The sequence below is a fragment of the Chlorocebus sabaeus genome, chromosome 5 (genome assembly GCF_047675955.1).
Source record: "Chlorocebus sabaeus isolate Y175 chromosome 5, mChlSab1.0.hap1, whole genome shotgun sequence".
Classification (NCBI taxonomy): domain Eukaryota; kingdom Metazoa; phylum Chordata; class Mammalia; order Primates; family Cercopithecidae; genus Chlorocebus; species Chlorocebus sabaeus.
Window position 1 is genome coordinate 9,845,368 of NC_132908.1, and position 18,544 is coordinate 9,863,911.

The 18,544-nt window shown below is 45.1% G+C and overlaps 1 protein-coding gene across 2 annotated transcripts in view; it reads right to left on the reverse strand.

Moving 5' to 3' along the window:
* The window catches only part of GRIN2A (glutamate ionotropic receptor NMDA type subunit 2A), a 426,336-nt gene extending 408,032 nt beyond the window's left edge, over positions 1 to 18,304 (reverse strand). For both annotated transcript variants that reach the window (XM_007985424.3, XM_007985396.3), the window contains exons 1-3: positions 18,200 to 18,304; positions 17,426 to 17,616; positions 15,529 to 15,960 (exon numbers count right to left, since the gene is read on the reverse strand). In XM_007985424.3, coding sequence (XP_007983615.1) covers positions 15,529 to 15,942 — 414 coding nt within the window. In that variant the 5' untranslated portion in view covers positions 15,943 to 15,960; positions 17,426 to 17,616; positions 18,200 to 18,304. The remainder of the gene's footprint in view (positions 1 to 15,528; positions 15,961 to 17,425; positions 17,617 to 18,199) is intronic.
* Between the last annotated feature and the right edge of the window lie 240 nt (positions 18,305 to 18,544).

Sequence of the window (18,544 nt, forward strand, 5' to 3'; positions counted from 1 at the left end):
GATAAGGTTATGACTGAAGGCAACCTAATCCTTACCTTGAGTAAACAGCTTAAAATGGGTACAAAGGAAGGCAGAGTAGTTTGTCTAACTAGCTTGTTTACTCACGTGGTCTTAAGACCAACCTTTGATCATTCTCGGGTGTATGATGGCTCTCTCCGGGGTGGGGGTGACCAAATTAATTACCCACCGCTGTGTTTACTCACAACCTTTGTCAATTAATCTTTACTCAATAAATGTGAGTTTCACTGGCAAGTCAAGGCCATGGCCACTGACTCCATACAGTACCTTCCTCGGCGTCTGTAAGTGGCACGGACACTCAGCTGGACTGGCAAAGCAGAATATCTGTGCGTCAGTGTACTTTATTCATCTGTCGTTGGGTCAGAGTCTGCAGGACGGACCCCCCACATCCTCACCCTGCCTCTGCTTTTTTAGAGAAAGGAACAAACAAGGGCTTTCCATCCCTACCATTCCCCACAAAGCTGGGACACGAACATGACTCCAGCCCACTTGGATGTGAGTCTCTACCTAGACTCCTGGCAAATCATAACAGTGGGGTCCCATAAAATGATTTTCTGCTGGGAAGGTTTACATATTAAAGCAATTCTTGAAACAACATTGATACGGAGACAACGGTTGAGCAATGCCTGGTGATGAAAAATGAGTAATCATAGAACTCCCTGCCAGGCTTCAAAATATTTATTATTTTTTAGAAATTCAAATTATTCCACTGTACTTTATATTGGAAGTCATTGTTCTCTGAGGTTTTCCATTTACACAATGGGAAATATCAAAGCAGTTAAAATATGCAATACCTAGGGAATATAAAAGCGATGATTAAATTAAAATATATTCCATGGCAGGTGTCATAAAAGAGATGCAAATTATAACGATGAGATAATATGTTTGTCTAGCCAATCAGAAAAAGTTATGTTTCAAGAGCCAGCCAAAGTTAAGTGATGGAGATACTTTAAGACTTAGTTATTGGAAGTGTTCAGTGGTTCAATCTTTCTGGGAACCAATTAACGGAACCTTAATTGGTTCTGTATTGATAATTTTAAAATTCTTTAATTTCAGTAATGGATTATATTAAAAGCCAATAACCTGTGATGCAGACATTTCATTACAAAGATGTTAAACCAGGTGTTGGTTTTCATAGCAAAAAATGGGGAAAATCTAAATTATCAAGTAAATCATGATATATCCACAGAATGGAAAACAGAATATAAAAATATTTACAAGTAATTTGAAAGTTTCATGATAAAATGTTAAGCAAATTACAAGCTATCTATAAAATTATATAGTGTATATTTGTAAATAAGGTATAGGAAAACAGATTAGAGGGAAATAAACCAAAACGTTAATAGCAGTTGTCTGTGGATGGTGAGAGTAAAGGTGATTTTTATTTTCTTTATACTGCCCTGATTCTCACAAAATCCTCTAAAATACATAAGCATTAGATTACTTGTACATTAGCTGTGATTATTTTGACAGTTTTTAAAGTTTTTATCTTTTATATATATACATATATATACACACATACATATATATACTGATATATATACACATACATATAATACTGATATATTTACTGATGAATACAATGATGTCTTGGATTTGCTTTAAAATGATCCAGCAGTGGGTCCATGATAAAAATATTTTTTTAATGCTGCTAAACAGGAGAGAGACAGAGAGAGAGAGAAGGAGAGAGAGAAGAAGACAGAAGATGAGAGGAGAGGAGAAGGGAGGGGAGGGGAGAGAAGAGAAAAAGAAGAGAGGAGAAGAGAAGAGGAAAAACTAGTATCAATTAACCAAGGCAAAACCAATAGCAAATTTGTTTTTAACTAAAGTGCAAATTTGCCCATGAAGCTGAGGTCTTCACCCAAGGCCTGCCATTTTCAAAATCCCATTCGTGGAAGTCACACACTCACCCTAGCACCAGAACTACAGCAAGCCTGCCTTTGTCCACAGCTCCACAGTTTATTCACACGGTTCTGAGTCTATTCACCCAAGTCAGCTAATACTACATTTCCTCAGCCTACAGATATCTTAGCATTAAAACAATTCGCTTTAAAAATATGTCTTTTTCTTTCACCCCTAGGATGGCAGACTGGCAAGAAAATATGGATTTCAAACGCCACTCACTCTTCCTGGGCAGGTATTCCTAATTTGAAGAGACAAGATAGAGCAGGAGACATTCAGCCATTTGTGACAACAAAACAGAAATCTGCAAAAAGCTCAATGTTTGATGGTAAGAAATGCCATCCAGAGGAGAATTTGGAAGCTATCAAGACATCACTCAAGATTGGCAGCCTTGAGGAACAGGTTAAGAGGAGAGGAAGGCTTAGATTGTGAACTCACTCCTGTTTCTCCATGAGACAGCCTTCCCTCTACAGCTCATCCTCAGCCATGGGGGATGACAACCTGTAGGGGCAGGAACTCAGGACACCAGCCTCTGCTAGACCAGCTCTCCAGTTGGACCCCAGATCCTGACCCTCAGACCTGTGGATAAGGCTGCCCCTCCTCTGCATTCCCATGGTCCCATGAATACAATCATACTGGACTTGCATTATGAGTCTCCCCAGCTAGATCCTGAAACAAATTGATCACAGATGCATCCACAAAGCATTTTGGCCCAAGGACAAAGCCAAGAAATGTATGAAGAATGAACATACATTTGACCCATTAACAACACACTGCATGGGTCTACCTATACATTAATTTCTTCTCCCTCTGCCAACCCCTGAGGCAGCAAGACCAACCCTTCCTCCTCTTCCTCCTACTCCTCAGCCTCCTCAATATGAAGACAAGGATAAAGACCTTTATGATGACCCACATCCATTTGAATAGCAAACATTTTCTTCCTCATGATCTTCCTTATGATTTTCTTTTCTATGGCTTACTTATAGCACTTAAGAAGCTACTATATAATACGTATGGCATACAAAATTGGTATTAATTGACTGTCTGTGTTATTGGTAAGGCTCCTGGTCAACAGTGGGCTATAGTTGATGGGGAGTCAAAAGTTATATATGGATTTTAAACTGCATGGGGCTTAATGCACCTAACTCCTGCATTGTTCAAGGATCAACTGTATTAATAAACCAGTAAATAAATTAATTCCAAGGAAGTCTATGAATGGGTTTCAGAGGGTCTGTGATCCCAAAATTGCACATAATATTGACTGCATGTTTATGCTGAAGTTGGCATATCGAAAGGATCTTCTCTTAAACTTCAATCCCCTGGAAGGGTCCATAGTCTTCATTAGATTTTAAAGTGGTCCCTGACTCCTCCCAGATCACCCCAAATTATCTTAAATTCCTTGAGTGAGTTTGTGAGCCAAGCTTCAAGGTGTCAGTGATTTTTGGAAATCACAACTTACATTTTAGAGTGAGTTTATTTTTGTTTTGGCAAAAAAGTCACTATTAGGGACCAATGGAAACAACCTGTTTCAAGTCAGGGATTGAAGTTTAAGAGAAGATCCTTTTGATATGCCAACTTCAGCAAAAAAAATCACAAACAGAAATAAACTGCCATTCCAATCAATATTTTCCCTCCTGAAATGGGTAAAACAGCCACCTCCATGGAAGGGAACCTGAGTCCGAAGATCTGCAGTGAATTAATGGAGCAAATACTCTTCCTCTGAATGCTCTCTTGTATTATTTAGATTTTTTTACTCTGTGCATCAACATCTATTTCAAAATTTTAAAAATGGAGACAATATATCAATTGCCATCCCATGGAAAGTTACAAAATTTGAATGGAAAGAGAAACCATTTAGAAAGCAATTTCAGGTTCATTTTTCTTTAGGGGCATGTGGAGGAATAGGAGAAGTGAATAAACAACAGAATAGTATCTAGAGCATTTTCTGCCACAAGCAGATGTTCCAAATGCAGGAGAATACAATTGACAAAAAAGAATAATTTGCCAACTGAAAAACCAGAGAGGAGTCTGGCTGGCTGTTTAGAATACAAACATATTACTACAGGAAGATGTGCAGAACAAGCTGAAAATACTTTATTAGGTAATAATGATTAACCTGATGCAAGTGCAAAAATACCCCATTTCAAGATCATTGGCAATTTTTCTAAACATTGTCTTCTGTAGATGAGCTTCTTAGCCAAAAACATTTTCACTAGTAAATATGACGCCGGCTGACCTACTTATGTTTATATTTATATATGTGTGTGAGAGTTGATATATACATAGGTTTCCTGCTTTTCAAATATCTTCTACCTTCACGATAATGTAAAGTCCTTTGGGAACTTGAGGTGATGATGCAGGGATTATAAATTCCTCCTCCATGCCAGGCAAATTTATACTGAATTACTCACACATTTGGAAAAAGTGAGGATGTTGGTTTTCAGCCAAATGCTCGGCCTAAAGCACCAAGGCTTGGAGACTTTTTTTATTTTTTTTATTTTTTTATTTTTTTTTGGTAAATCAAGGATTTGAGAGGTACAGAGTGTCTGAATAAGAAACAGCCTCAGAGGTGACCCAACCCAACCTTGCAAGCCCAATTTTCCACCCCATTCCTGAGGGACAGACAGTCACTGTTAGCTCAGTCATATCCTTCCTATTCCATGACACCTCACAGTCTTCTGTTAGAGAGCTAACTGCCGAAGCTTATTCCTCATATCAAGATGAAACTTTACTCCTTATAATTTCACTCTTGGCCAGGTGCAGTGGCTCATGCCTGTAATCTAGCACTTTGGGAGGCTGAAGCAGGTGGATCACCTGAGGTCAGGAGTTCAAGACCAGCCTGGCCAATACGGTGAAACCCCATCTCTACTAAAAATACAAAATTAGCTGATGGTGGTGGCAGGTGCCTGTAATCCCAGCTACTCGGAAGGCTGAGGCAGGAGAATCACTTGAACCCAGGAGGCAACAGGTGCAGTGAGCTGAGATCGTGCCATTGCATTCCAGCCTGGGCAAAAAGAGCAAAACTCTGTCTCAAATAATAACAATGATAATAATAATTATTATTATTTCACTCTCATCTCTGTCCCCAGAACAACAATAACAAAATTAAAACTTAACCTTCTACATTGTAACAGCTCATGGGGTATCTGAACACTTCTCCCATATCCCCTCTGAGATTTCCCTTCTCCAGGCTAAACATCCCTAAATGCTTCCTCTGAAACTCTTAATATATTTCATTTAGAGTCTATGCAATCCTAAAGGCCCTTCTTCTGCATGCATTGCAATTTTTCAACAATCATCTTTAGATATTACTCCTCAGAACTAAGTGCAATTCTACATATAATGGTGTTAGTGTTGCTGGAGACATCACTAGTTGTACCACTGAGGCATCACCCCACACCCTTGCTAACAGAAGCAATTTTGCTCAGTGGCAACTACCCATTCTCAGAGAGGAATCCTGGATCTCTATCATTGTTGTTTGAGTGGTGGGAATGTGACCCAGTTCTGGCCACTGAAATGTAAGAGGAAGTCCACTCCAATGAAAGGACAGAGGCCCTAGAAGAAGGCTTAGTTTTCTCTCCCTTTTTTTCCTGTTCTGAATGCCAGGAGATGAAGGCGTGATGGCTGGAACAGAAGCAGCCACATTGTGACTCAGATAAACCAGCAGCTGAGGAAGGCAAAGTAGAAGAATGGGAAGGATCTGAGTCCTCAATAGGACATTAAGTCACTAAGCTAGACCTGAGGCTCCTTACTAAGCAAAAAACTGAATGTCTTTAATGGTTTAAGTCACTGTTGGTCAAATACTCTGTTACTTGCACCTGAAAGCACTCCAAACAACAGAAGAGGTATAACGGAGCTATCACCTCCCTTGATTTAAACATTATGTTTCTATAAATGTGGCCTCCACTTTTTATAAGGCCACAATATATGTGGCCTCCACATGTATTTCTAGATATGTGGCCTCCACATATCCCCACTTAGGATCTGCTGAGCTTCTGGTCAATACAAAACAAACAAGCAAACAAATATGAAGTCTGTATTTGAGTACCATGATCTCAAATACTCACAGAAACTATATCATTAACATAAATGTATGAATCACCCTAGATATGGGATAACAGAGTGGGGGCGGCTATAGCAAATTTGAAAATGCATGCCTGTCTAAAGACATTAAAATTTCAGCATTTAAAAATGCTGTACTGGTGAAACAAAATGCATCTATGAGCCAGATTCAGTGTGCGGTACACCAGTTCATGACCCTTGTAAAAACCATTCCCAAGTGAGTTGGATGTGATAGCTGGAACCGAGGCAGCCACATTGTGACTAAGTGAGTTGGAAAGTCTCATATCCCCCTTTCTGTAATACTGAAAATTCTTCTTAAAACTATTGAGAGAAGTTGGTCAAAAGGCACCAACATCCAGTTATAAGGTAAATAGGTTCTAGAGACCCAACGTATAGCATGGTGACTGGTGATACCATGGTGACAATACAAAAATATATCGTACACTGGCAATTTGCTAAGACAATACATCTTAAGTAATCTCATCACACAATAAAGGTAACCATGTAAGGTAATGGATATGTTAATTAGTTTGATTGTGACAATCATCTCACATTTACATGTATATCAAAATATCATTTTGGCTCATGCCTGTAATACCAGCACTTTGGGAGGCTGAGGGAAGAGGACTGCTTGAGTCCAGGAGTTCGAGACCAGACTGGGCAACATGGTAAGACCTCCATCTCTACCAAAAAATTAAAAACTAGCTGGATATCATGGCATGCACCTATGTTCCAGCTACTTGGGAGGCTGAGATGAGAGGATCACCTAAGCCCAGGAGGTTGAGGCTGCAGTGAGCTATGATCATGCCACTGCACTCCAGCCTGGGCAACAGAGTGAAACCCTGTTTTCTTTAAGAAAAAAAAAATTGTGTTGTACACCTTTAATACATACAATTTTTCTTTGTCATTTAACCTCATTAAAGCTGAGCAGGGTATGGAGGGAACCTCCAGTGCAGTCTTTAGCGTGGCTCCATCACTTCAATCTGAAGTTTTGAATTTTAATTCCATCATTCAATATCTTAATCCTTTTAGTCAAGACAACCACAATATGAACATCAAAATCTATTATTTGTCTTGAATCTGAACCCCTTCCCTAAACCAAATGGATTCGTAGTCATTAACTTGAAAGGGCAATAAAATAAAAGCAAAAGAGTAAGAGTAAGAAGCCAAAGCTCTAGGTTCCAGTTACAGCTTTGAACAATGCACAAATTACTGCAATTCCCAGATCCTTTATTTCCTCATCTGAAAATAGAGATTCTTTAAACAAATACCTTTGGAGCTGCCAGGTTCCCCAGGCTATCACTGAGTTATTAATCCCTGGCAGAGACAAAATGAGAAACTGTATATGTCCACACTCTAAATCCCTAAGCCCCGTGCAAACATATGGTCCAGTTGGTGGAGTCATTTAGTGCAAAGGTCAATGAGATAGTCTTCTCCTACGATCACTTTCACGCTGGCCACATTTAGCTTTGGTTTGCCAGGATAAAACTCTCAGCAAGTCCTACGAAGGCAAAGGAAGCTTCTGGTTTTCCCCGTTGAGAAAATATAAATCATTTCACGTTAGACCCTCCACTTCTGACAGTTCTGTGGGATTCACTCCCAGTTTCTTGCAGAGCATACCCTCATGTAACCACATCATCCTTAATCACTCTTTCTGGTTATTAAAAATTATATGCACACTGGAGAAAAATAAAAACTACAAAATGTGGACACAATAACAATAGCATTCCTGTAATAAGCATTTATTATAAGGTAGGCACTGAGACATGGACTAATATCCATGATGTCATTTAAATCTCACAACTCTATAAAGTGGATGCTATTATTGTTCCCATTTTAGAGATGAAGACATTGAGGCTCAAGATATTAAGAACTTCCCCATGATCACCCAGCCAGCAAGAGGTGGAATCCCTGAATTTAAATTCAGGCAATCTAACTCAAAGTACAATATGTTAACCACTTGATAACGACATTCTTTAAAAGATTAAAGCAGCCATGAGTCTACCACCCCAAAGATAACTGCTATTCATATTTTTGTATGTTTGTTGCCAATCTTTCCTTGATAGGGCATAAAATTTTCAGAGCTGGAAGAGATCTTGGTGATAATTTTGTCCCAAATCCTCATTTTGCAGGAGAACCGGAGGTTCAGACAGGTAAAGGGCTTTTTCTAAGGTCACACAGGTATTTTTGGAAATTGAATTTCATTCTTCAGACTCTTTGTCCAAGGTTTTCTTGGATCTTCCAACTCAGATTGATTCATCATGGCTGCCTGGAGTACTGTGTTGAGAAGGCCAGTGGGCCCAACCAGGCCAGGCGTTACAGGAGATTAATGACGGCAGCAGTGAACATGGCATCTATGGTCACATACACGCCATAGATCTGCCGTCTTACCCAGGAGCAGCCCCTAGAAGAGCTACTTCCCTCACCTACATCATAGGCCTCACAGTCCAGTGCCTTCAGGACACTGTGTATGTAACATAAATGAGTGAAGTGAAGTGATTGTTGGGAATTTAAGAAAGGAGGGGCACCTGTCTTGTCCCAGGATGGCAATGGGAGGGCAGGGATCATGGCAGGTGGGGTGGGGGATGAGATTCATCTCCAGCCAACTGTTGCCATTGGGGGGAATCAGGGCCAGTGTGGCCAGGCCTTCTGACTGTTTCAAAGCAGCATGAAGTTTGGATTTTCTTTTCAATGGGATGTCTTTAAAACATTGGCAACTTTAAAACGTTGGCAAAGAATTAGGATTTGAAAGATCAAGGGTGCGGGATGCAGGACAAACAAAAGACACCAATTAATAGCCATATAATGTCTCACTTATGTGATGTCTTATCAGAGGCTACCAACTCTCTATCACAAACCAGAGATTCAGTTCCTGTTTCTCTTCTGCACAGCCCTCTTTCTCTCTCATTCCCCACTCACTCTGCCTACAGTAGCATTTTCCATCTGAGGCCATGAGAAATAAGATAAACACCCCTCCAAACCCACCAGACCACAGCTCTTAAGGGCCCAAACAATTACTAGCAACCCCTGACGGCTACTTAGAGTGTGAGTCACGCTACTGGGAGGATGCCTGTTGGTCTCTGATGACTTATGTGAGGAGGTGTTGATGATCGCATCTGACATGCCTCATGGAAAAGACTAAAGATAGGTCTCCCCACTCTCCCAGGAACTACCTGATGCCTCTTTAGCAGGAGCTGAGTGGGCTCCACCAACATTCTGATCTGCGCGTCTGCCCTTTTCGAGAGCTTTCAGTGTTTAACGGGAAGGCCTGTCACTCGCATCCAAACTGTGGAGCTGCCAGGTTACAAGAGCACCAACTTTCACCTCCTGCTGATGAGCTGTTACTCAGCAGTTCTCTACAGGCCTTTTGTATGTAACCCCCCAATTTATGTTAATCCTTAGGATGGCTGGTAATTATCTGCCTACTAGAGAGAAGAAAAAAATTGGCAAACACCTATGAAATCAGTCAGCATTGAGGGAACAAACACTGCACGAATGCCCTGAACCATATTGTGGTATGTTCATCCGGAAGCTCCAATAAGCTGGCATCAGAGCCAATGGCTTAATTCATTCAATCAACAAACATTTACTGTGTAACAAACGCAAAGGGCAGGACAAGTGCAAGGTGCCGAAAAGGAGATGTCCCTATGGAGCACAAATGAATCTTATTAATGGTGGAAAAAGAGAGAAATAATTGTGGTATGAACTGAACACTCTGCAGCCATTGAAAATCAAGTTTGAGAAGTCTATGTAGTGATAAAGGAAAATTCCAAGAATATATAATCAAGCTTAAAAAAATACATAAAAGCAGGTTGTGAAATAAAACTGGGTCAAAAGCTGAGTGAACACACTCAGTAACCTTCCTTTTCTGCTCCTAAGACATAGAATTTATAAAGAAATCTTTAGTTATTTTTAAATTTACATAGTATTGCTTGGAAATAAGAAAAGGGAATCACAGATCAAAAATAGAGAGCAATCCCTAAAAATAAATGAACTGAAAGACGGGACTCTAGGGTTTCAAGTAGGAATCAAAGCCACATAATCAATAGAGGGTAGGTCCAATATGAGCCGTGAGAACAGAAGTGTCAATGTCCATCCAGGGAAAAAGGGGAAGAAGTGGACCTAGAATTATGCTGCTAGCTGTGGATGGCGCTGGAACATCCGCACCATCCACCAATAGTCACAGCCAAAAAGCAGGACCCCATCTGTGTCAAGGAGCCAAAATGAAGTCATCTACATGAGACGGACTCCCAAGCCTGCACCACAGGCAGTGTAGAATGGGAAGAGAGTACAAAGCTGAGCTGTTGACATGGGCTCTGGCTTAAAGCACACACCCTCACAGATGTAGGGCATAAGTAATCATAAAGTTGCCTTGAAAATAAGTTCACAAACAAAAATTAAAGAACATGTGAACATCCAACTAACTGACTCTACAAATGAAGGAATTCACAATTGTAGAAACAAAGATGCTAGAGCAATCAGAGAAGAACTTTATAATACATATTTTTTAATCTTTGAAGGGATAGGGGAGGGAGTTACATGCACAAAATGAGAACAGTTTTTTGTTATTTATAAAGCAAAAAAACAGGGAGGTATAAAAAGGGACCAATTATTATCTTGGAAATAAAGTATATCCTTGTTGAAATCCATAACTCAACTGATAGTCAAAATAATAGAACATCCATGCTGCTTCTTTCTAAAATAAAATAGACCAGACACAAATGAAATGATGTAGTTAACTGGAGTATAGAACTGAGGAAACCTTCCCAAACACAGTACAGAGAACTGAAAAAAGAAAAACAACTTAAGATACATGGAGAATTGATTGAGAAATGACATATATATATAGAGTACAGTCATACGCTGCATAAGGAGGTTTAGCTCAACAATGGACCATAAGTACACAATGCTGGTCCCATAAGACCAGCATTCTAAGTTTTTGCTGTACCTTTTCTATGCTTAGATATGTTTAGATATACAAATACTTACCATTGTATTACAGTTACGTACAATATTTACTATAGCATTTATACAGTAGAGTATGCTGTAGGGGCTTATAGCCGAGGAGCAACAGGCTATAGCACATAGCCTAGGTGTGTAACAGACTATACCATGTAGGTTTGTGTAAGAGCACTCTGTGATGTTCACACAATTAAATCACCTAACCGTGCATTTCTCAGAACGTGTCCCATCATGAAGCAACGCATGACTATATATATGCATATATATTCAGACAGAGAGAATAGAAATAATGATGGAAACGAAATATCCAACGAACAGCAGTTGAGGTATTTCCAGAATTAAAGAAAATCTTGAAGCCTCCAAGGAAGTCCACAGAGGGCAAAGCACAATAAGAAAAACCGTATATACTATAAAATCCTGAGCCTGAGACTAAATAGATAAAAGGAAATACACCAAAGTGTCAGTAGTATTTACCTATGGTGATAGGATTTGGAGAGAGATTTTTATCTTCTTTAAATTTTAATGTACTTCCTAAGTGCTCTACAGTGAAAAGACATTATTTTTATATGTCTGTGGAGGAAACATTTGTTACGTCAAATACACATACACAGATAAACACAGATTTAAAAAAAAAAAAAAAAAATCTGCCCTCAAACGACTTACACTCCAGTAGGACAGATGAGGTTTGCATAGAAATAACATAGAAAACAAAACCTAAGTGATAACTGGCATGGATGGATATAGCTAAAATCTGAGCCTCGTCTTTTCCTGCACGGAGCAGTTAGGAATAAGGAGAGAAGTGGTGGGGGGTGAGAGGGGTTGAGGACACTGAGTAGAAGTGTAAAGATCTAACCCATATGCTGGGCTTACTAGGGACTATTACTGCAGCTGGAGTGTATTTCACTTAGACAGGGTCAAAATGGCCAAGCCAAGATAAGATTAGAACTTTACATCGAGCATTGTTTTCACCTTTAATTAATTAATTAATTTATTTATTTTCTTTTTTGAAACAAAGTCTCACTCTATCGCCCAGGCTGGAGTGCAGTGGCACAATCTTGGCTCACTGCAACCTCCACCTCCTGGGTTCAAGCAATTCTCCCTGCCTCAGCCTCCTGATTAGCTGGGATGACAGGGGCCTGCCACCACATCTGGCTAATTTTTGTATTTTTGTAGAGATGGGGTTTCAGCATGTTGGTCAGGCTGGTCTTGAGCTCCTGACCTCAGGTAATCTGTCCGCCTTGGCCTCTCAAAGTGCTAGGATTACAGGCGTGAACCACCTCAACCAGCCTTATTTTCACCTCTAATTTAGTTGTATTGCAAGACCACCCAACAATGCAAGCAAAACATTAACACCTCAGTTGTAAATTAAATTAACACCACAAAAATCTGCCACATTTGCATGACATTTCGATTGTCATAAGGCTTTGTTGTTTTCTTTAAGGGTCAAGTAGACAGAGAGAAGGGTAAAAAAAAAAATGTGTGTGTGTTCATTTTAACTGATAACCAAATTGACTACCTTTCTTATTGGCAGGGGCACTATCATGTTGCCAATTTAGAAGTAAAAATAACAAAAGTGTGTTCTGGGTGGCTTTACCAAATCAACATCATTTTATCAGGAGGCAGAGGTCTTATCAATCTAGGGTGGTTGAGGCTGTAGTCATAATACCATTGGCACACCCAGGCTAGGCAGAGTTTTAAGCAATGCACCATGACTGTTTCTTTGGAGCCAAATAAACTGAGTGTTCAGCTCTAAATGAAACAGGTGGCAGAAGCGCAAGCCATCTACATATGTTACTAATGGAAGGAAGTGATGTTCACATCTCAGACAATCTCCTTTCTAAACACATCCCCAGTGTCTCAAAATACCACCTTTTAAACCAACTCCTCTCAGTATCACCCAGCTCCTCTCAATATCACCCAACTCCTCTCAATATCACCGTTCCACATAGGGACTAGACATATGCCCTGATGTTACCTCCACTGAGCTCTTTGCTTCCCTGCCACCTTGCCTTATCTCCCTACAGTTCCACCAGAATCACAGAGAGGGGCCAATCTCTCCAAGACCAACTCTGAAAGTCCCAACAATAGGGAGTATCAAATCCCCTCCCCCATTTTTGAACTAATGGACCCTTTCATTCTTCTGTCTCCAACTCCTCTTAAACCTCTATTCTTGATTTCTCTGGAAATGTCTTTTCTCATCTTCCTCTTGTCCTTTCCTGATTCCTTTTCTCTTCTTACTCTTAAGTGAGGTCACATTTTGGTCCACATCCCCAAAAGGCAGTTTCATCACAGAGGAGAAAAGAATGTTTCCACCCATACTCCCTGGACTTCTCAGAACCTTCTTTCTAATGCTTCCTTCAAGGAAAGAACAGTTGCTGGTCTAGCTGGTCAGAGCCTGCCATTCACTGGGTCAAGATTCACTAGCAGGCAGGGTCCCTGCCTATCAAGGGGGTTCCTATCCATGACCCTACACTCTTCCTACTTCTCTCTGCCTACAGTTGGATGAATGCATCACATGAGAGCCTGAGCCACACACCTATCGGCTGAGACTTAGAAGTAAGAGCCAAAGCCTACCTGGAACCTCCCCATCTCATAGCACCTTTTCCAATTCAGCTTTTCCCAGATTTCTCCAATGGGTTGTGCCAAACCCTCATGGATCCAGAAATTTCACTTTCAATACGGCTACTGTTTCTTGTCTATAGCTACTTCAGAAAAAACTCAAGAAGGAAGAAGGGATCTGTGGTAATATTTAAATCCCAAAATCACACTGCAAGGCCTGGCTGGAAACCGGCTGTTCTTCTTCCTCAATGCCTTCATTAGAAGATTGGTGCCTCCTATACAAAAGCCCTCTAGGCTGTGATTCGTCACAGCTCTCCATGTTCAGCCCCTCCCACAAAACAAGACTGGTTCCTTGGCCCTCCTGAAGATGGATGACATCATTAAAGTACGGGCTTGATTTAGTGGAATGGAAGATCACAGCTTGGGACCAGAAATTCAGCTACCTAGCTACATCACCCACTATGTGGTCTTGGCAAAGTCCCTTAACTCCCCTATGGCTCAGTCACTTCATCTGAAAGTTACAGGATGCTCCAGGAAACCCTAAGGTCCTCTCCAGTTCTGAAATTGTCAGTGGTGGCAGAGCATGGCTAGTCCCTACTATCTTCTTCCCAGAAAGGAGTCCCCCAAAACTGAGAAGTGACTGGGAAAACGCTCAACCACACACAAGAATTCTGCTAGGCTGCAAACCATTTAAAATGAATGTTTAATAAGATACTGCATCAATTGTGTGCTTCAGCTGAATGTGCTGTAGCCCAGGAGACCCGAAAGAATTAATACGGTTCCCAAAGGAGCTGATGGGAATTGCTGAAACAGAAGCAAAAGCTGATGTGATGAATATAAAAGTGCTTTGAGAGCATCAAAAGGTAAGTGCTACAGTGAATGTCTGCTCACCCCACTAGAATATCTCCTGCCATCTAAGGAACATTCTTCAAGAAGGTCTCAGGGCTAGAGACCATGGCACACAAGTACACTTACTCTCCCCTTCTGAACTCCCAATCCTTTCTCAGGACTTAGAGGACAGTACACACACAACTCCAATCTTTCCCTTTTTTCTTATTCCTCACTTTACTTCTTCCTTCCAGCCTTCTTCCTTCCCTCCACTTCTGTGTAATTCCCAAACCGAGCTGTCCTAACATCTCCTTCAAATCTTCAATCTCTCTCCCTTCTTCTCCAAACCGATGCTCCCAGGCTGTCCACAAAAAAAGACCCTCTCTCATTCGAAGTCAACAGACGTTTTTACACTCTTTCGTGCATTTTGAGACCCTCCAACTTTAGTACCAAGACCCATCTTTGTTCAGGAGCCAACTCTTTCATCTGAGGGCCTTGGAGCCCCAGACAGAGAACGTGTAAGGAAAATGCCAGGCCCTCCATGCTCTGGCTTTGGAGTTAATTACCTCCACTCCCACCCACTCCCTTTGAGAAAGGGGTATCTCCTCCGCTCCTCTGGCCCAGGGTTCTCAAACTCCCTACCTCTGTTCCTCTAATTGCAGAGTCGGAGGAAGCATGACATTTTTTCTGCCCTTTTGTGCTTCACCTAAAAACTTTGCATTTTCTTCCAGAACCTACCCACATTTAATAATTTTTAGAAATAGTTTTAGTCACTTACCATAAAAGGATAAAATGGACATTCTCCCAAAAAATAAGCAGGTAAAACTGGCATTGTGGAAATAGGAACCATTTATCTCCAGTGCTCCTGGGCCCACCTCTGTGCCCCACGGTACTTGTAAATCTCCAAACATGCCACCACCACCACCACCACCCCACAGCCTACTCAGTTTTCTGAGCTCTTCCTGGAACACCCACACCGAAGTGCTCCTGTGTACACCATTTTCAGAAACAAGGCAAAAGGCATTTGCATTCATTTCTGGGTTGGAGAGGCAAGACCTGGGCCAGTTGCCACGACCCTCCCACCCCCACCCCTACTTCACATCAAGACAGATTCTAGGGGTGTCCGAGGACCTGCAGCAGCTGCCTTGCAGCTGGTGGCTTCCCGGGTTCTGGCAGGGCATCAGATCCCGGCCTTACCTTGTCAGCCATGATCATAGATGCGCCCCCGTGAATGCCCAAGATGGGGATGAAGGTCTGGGAGGAGATAAAATCCAGCATCTGGGCCACGGCCTCCTGGTCCGTGTCGTCCCCAAACACGAGGCCGTGGATGCGTGCCCCGGACATGAGGTCGCACACGTGCGTGATGAGGCTCTTGGGGTCGGTGCGGTTCATCAGCAGAGCTACCACGTTCACGTCCAGGGGCAGCCCCGCCGCCTGCTCGGGGCCCCACAGGGTTCGAAGTTCGCGCTCTGTCATGTCGTGGCTGTGACCCAGCATCACCGCAATATTCAGCGCGGGGGAACCCTTCTCCGCCGCCGCGCTCGGCGCCGGACCGCGCCAGACCAGAAGGGCCGGCAGCACCAGCAGGGTCCAATAGCCCACTCTGCCCATAGTCGCCACTGACGGTCCCTGCAAAGTGAAGAGTGAGACGCAGGGCCGCGGTGAGCAAGACGACCAGAAGGAAGGGATTACCAACGGGGCCCCTGCTCTACGAGCCAGGGATGGAACTCAGCAGCTGGATAGGCTGCTGGGATCACGGACTCCATTCCCAATCCCCGACGTCATCCACGTCCCTCGATCCATCCATCTCTAACTCCATCTACAACTCCAATCCGAGCTAATTCTGCATCCCCCAGGCCATTCTCACATCCAGCTTCCTCATCCCCTGTCTCCACGCGCTTCCTCATCCCCAGCTCTGTCCATATCCCCCACCGCATTCCCCAGGTTCGCTAAGGGCCACAGACTCTAAGCGCCGCGCGCGTTCTTTACCCCACCAAGCTCGTAGGTGCACAGAATAAACCCTCCACTCAAGCCCTCCCACCTGGGATAGTGAGGACCAAGTTATCAACCCCGCCCCCTGCTGGCGCAGAGCGAACTACAGACCCGGCTGGGCGTGCGGAGGCGGCGCCCAGACCCCGCGTCCAGGCCTGAGAGTGGAGCTAGTTGGCTGACCCCGCCCCCTGCGAGCCCGTCGCGTGCGCCACACACTTGGCTCTACGCCCAGCCCCAACTACAGACCCGGCTCCTCTCAGGCAGAGTACGCCCCAGGTGCTTGGGAGTGAGGACGCTGCCTGGTGGGCCCAGGCTCCGCGGTGCCTGGGGGAACTTGGGGCTCGCCCCACCTCGCGCCGAGGGACCGTGAAGAGTCCTTCACTCAACTGCAAGTAGGCCCAGGACCCACCCCCTACACGCGCGCGTGCACACACGCACATGCACACACACATGTTCACACACACACACCCTCTCTCACGCGCGCCGTGTGCAATGCTGAATTCTGGAGAGTAGGCGCGTCCCCCCGCGGGCCAGCGCGTGGGAGCTGGCAAAGAACGTGCGTAGGGGGAAAGGTAGGCTCCCAAGAAGCTCCCAGACGGACGTGGACTGTACAGCCCCTCCCTAGCCTTTCTACTGCGGGCGCTGTTGCCAAGTCTTAGGTGCACGTGGGCAGTGGGCCGCACACGCTCATAGGCACGCGCGCTTTTCTGCGCACTTCCTCAGGCTGCTGAAGCGGTGCCCACTGCCAGCCGGAGTCCTCACACGTCCTCAGGTGGGGCATACGCATGAACGGCGGCAAGTGCACAGCCCCGCGTACCTGAAAATACCAGCGCGGTCGTGCACGCGTGACCTGACGCGCGCCTCTCAGACCGGGCGCTGCTGGAGCCGGGGGAAGTTGAGGCGAACTCCAAGCGGCCTCGGCGTTCCTGGGTGAGCGCCGCTGAGCGCGGAGCCGCAGCGCCCCCTGGTGCCCCTACTGCGCCTCGCCGCTGGGCTCCCTCCCGCTCCCTCTCTAGCCTGATCATCACCTCTCCCGCTCTCCCTCCGGTCGAGTCTCCCTCCTCCCCAGCCCACAGAGCCCTGATCTCCCGCTGGGACGTACCTGTAGCCCGAGAAGGTCGAGGATGCAGTGGGGCGCGCTGCGCGCACGATCATCTCGGCCGCCTCAGCAGCCACCGGGTTTAGCGGGTTCCCGCATGCTGCGGCCCCCGCGCGCTCCCCTGGCTGTCCCGCGCTGTCCGCATCGCCCCCACGGGGGGCGGCTATCCCAGCCGGAGGCTCTGCAGCAGGGCTCTACCGGGCCGGAGGAGAGAAGGAGAGGCAGGGTCAGCCCACCAGCGAGGGGAGGGAGGGTTGAGGGGAAGGCTGCAGTCTGCAGCGCTCACAAGCCCCCCTATGCGCCCAGGGGGGCTAGACAAGAGGGGGAAGCTGAAGCCCCATGCCCACGACGCCCCCAGTGCGGATCCTCAGCCCCTGTGACTGATAGCAGGAGCTCCACTCCAGGGTGCACAGGAGAATGGGAGCCCCAGGTTGGCAACCCACGAGAAGCTAACTGGGCACCTCCACCCGCACCCCCTACCACCTCCCCAGCGCCGGCTGCTGGGAGTTGTGCGACTGGGAGCTGCTAAGCGAGGGGGGTAGGGAGAGAAAGAGGAGGTAACAAGGGTGGGGGGGCGCTGGCTGAGTTTGCGACGAGCCGGCAGTAGGAGAGGGGGAGGGAAGGACACGGGCTCCCGCGGTCCCGTTCCCCGAGGGAGGTGGATCGTTCCCACGCAGCGACCCTCTTGAGATCCTGCTGCTCCCTCCCTCTCCAGGCCTCCCACCTCCCCCTTCCCAAGGGGGCCTTCCAGGCCCGGCGTCCCGCGCCAGCACTCACCGCAGCCTCTCTCCACATAGTTCTCAGCAGTGGCCGCTCCTGGTCATCTCCAGGGCTGATGGCTGCGGCCGCGATTCTTAGCGCTCACCCGGTCCCATGATCCGGCCAAGCCCTAGGAGCTCCCCTCCAAGAGTCCTAGCTGTGCTTCCTGCCCCACTCCGGACGGCAACTGCCCGGTCCTCTGAGCGCGCCGGAGCACCCTCTCCGCAGCCCAGCTCCGGGCTGGTGCGTTTGAGGGCGAATGTGTGTGAGTGAATGTGGGAGCGCGCCCGCGCGTGTGGCCGGGGATCCCCGCGGTCCCCGGCCGAGAGAGGCGCGGGCGGGGAAAGGCAGCTCCCTCCGGGC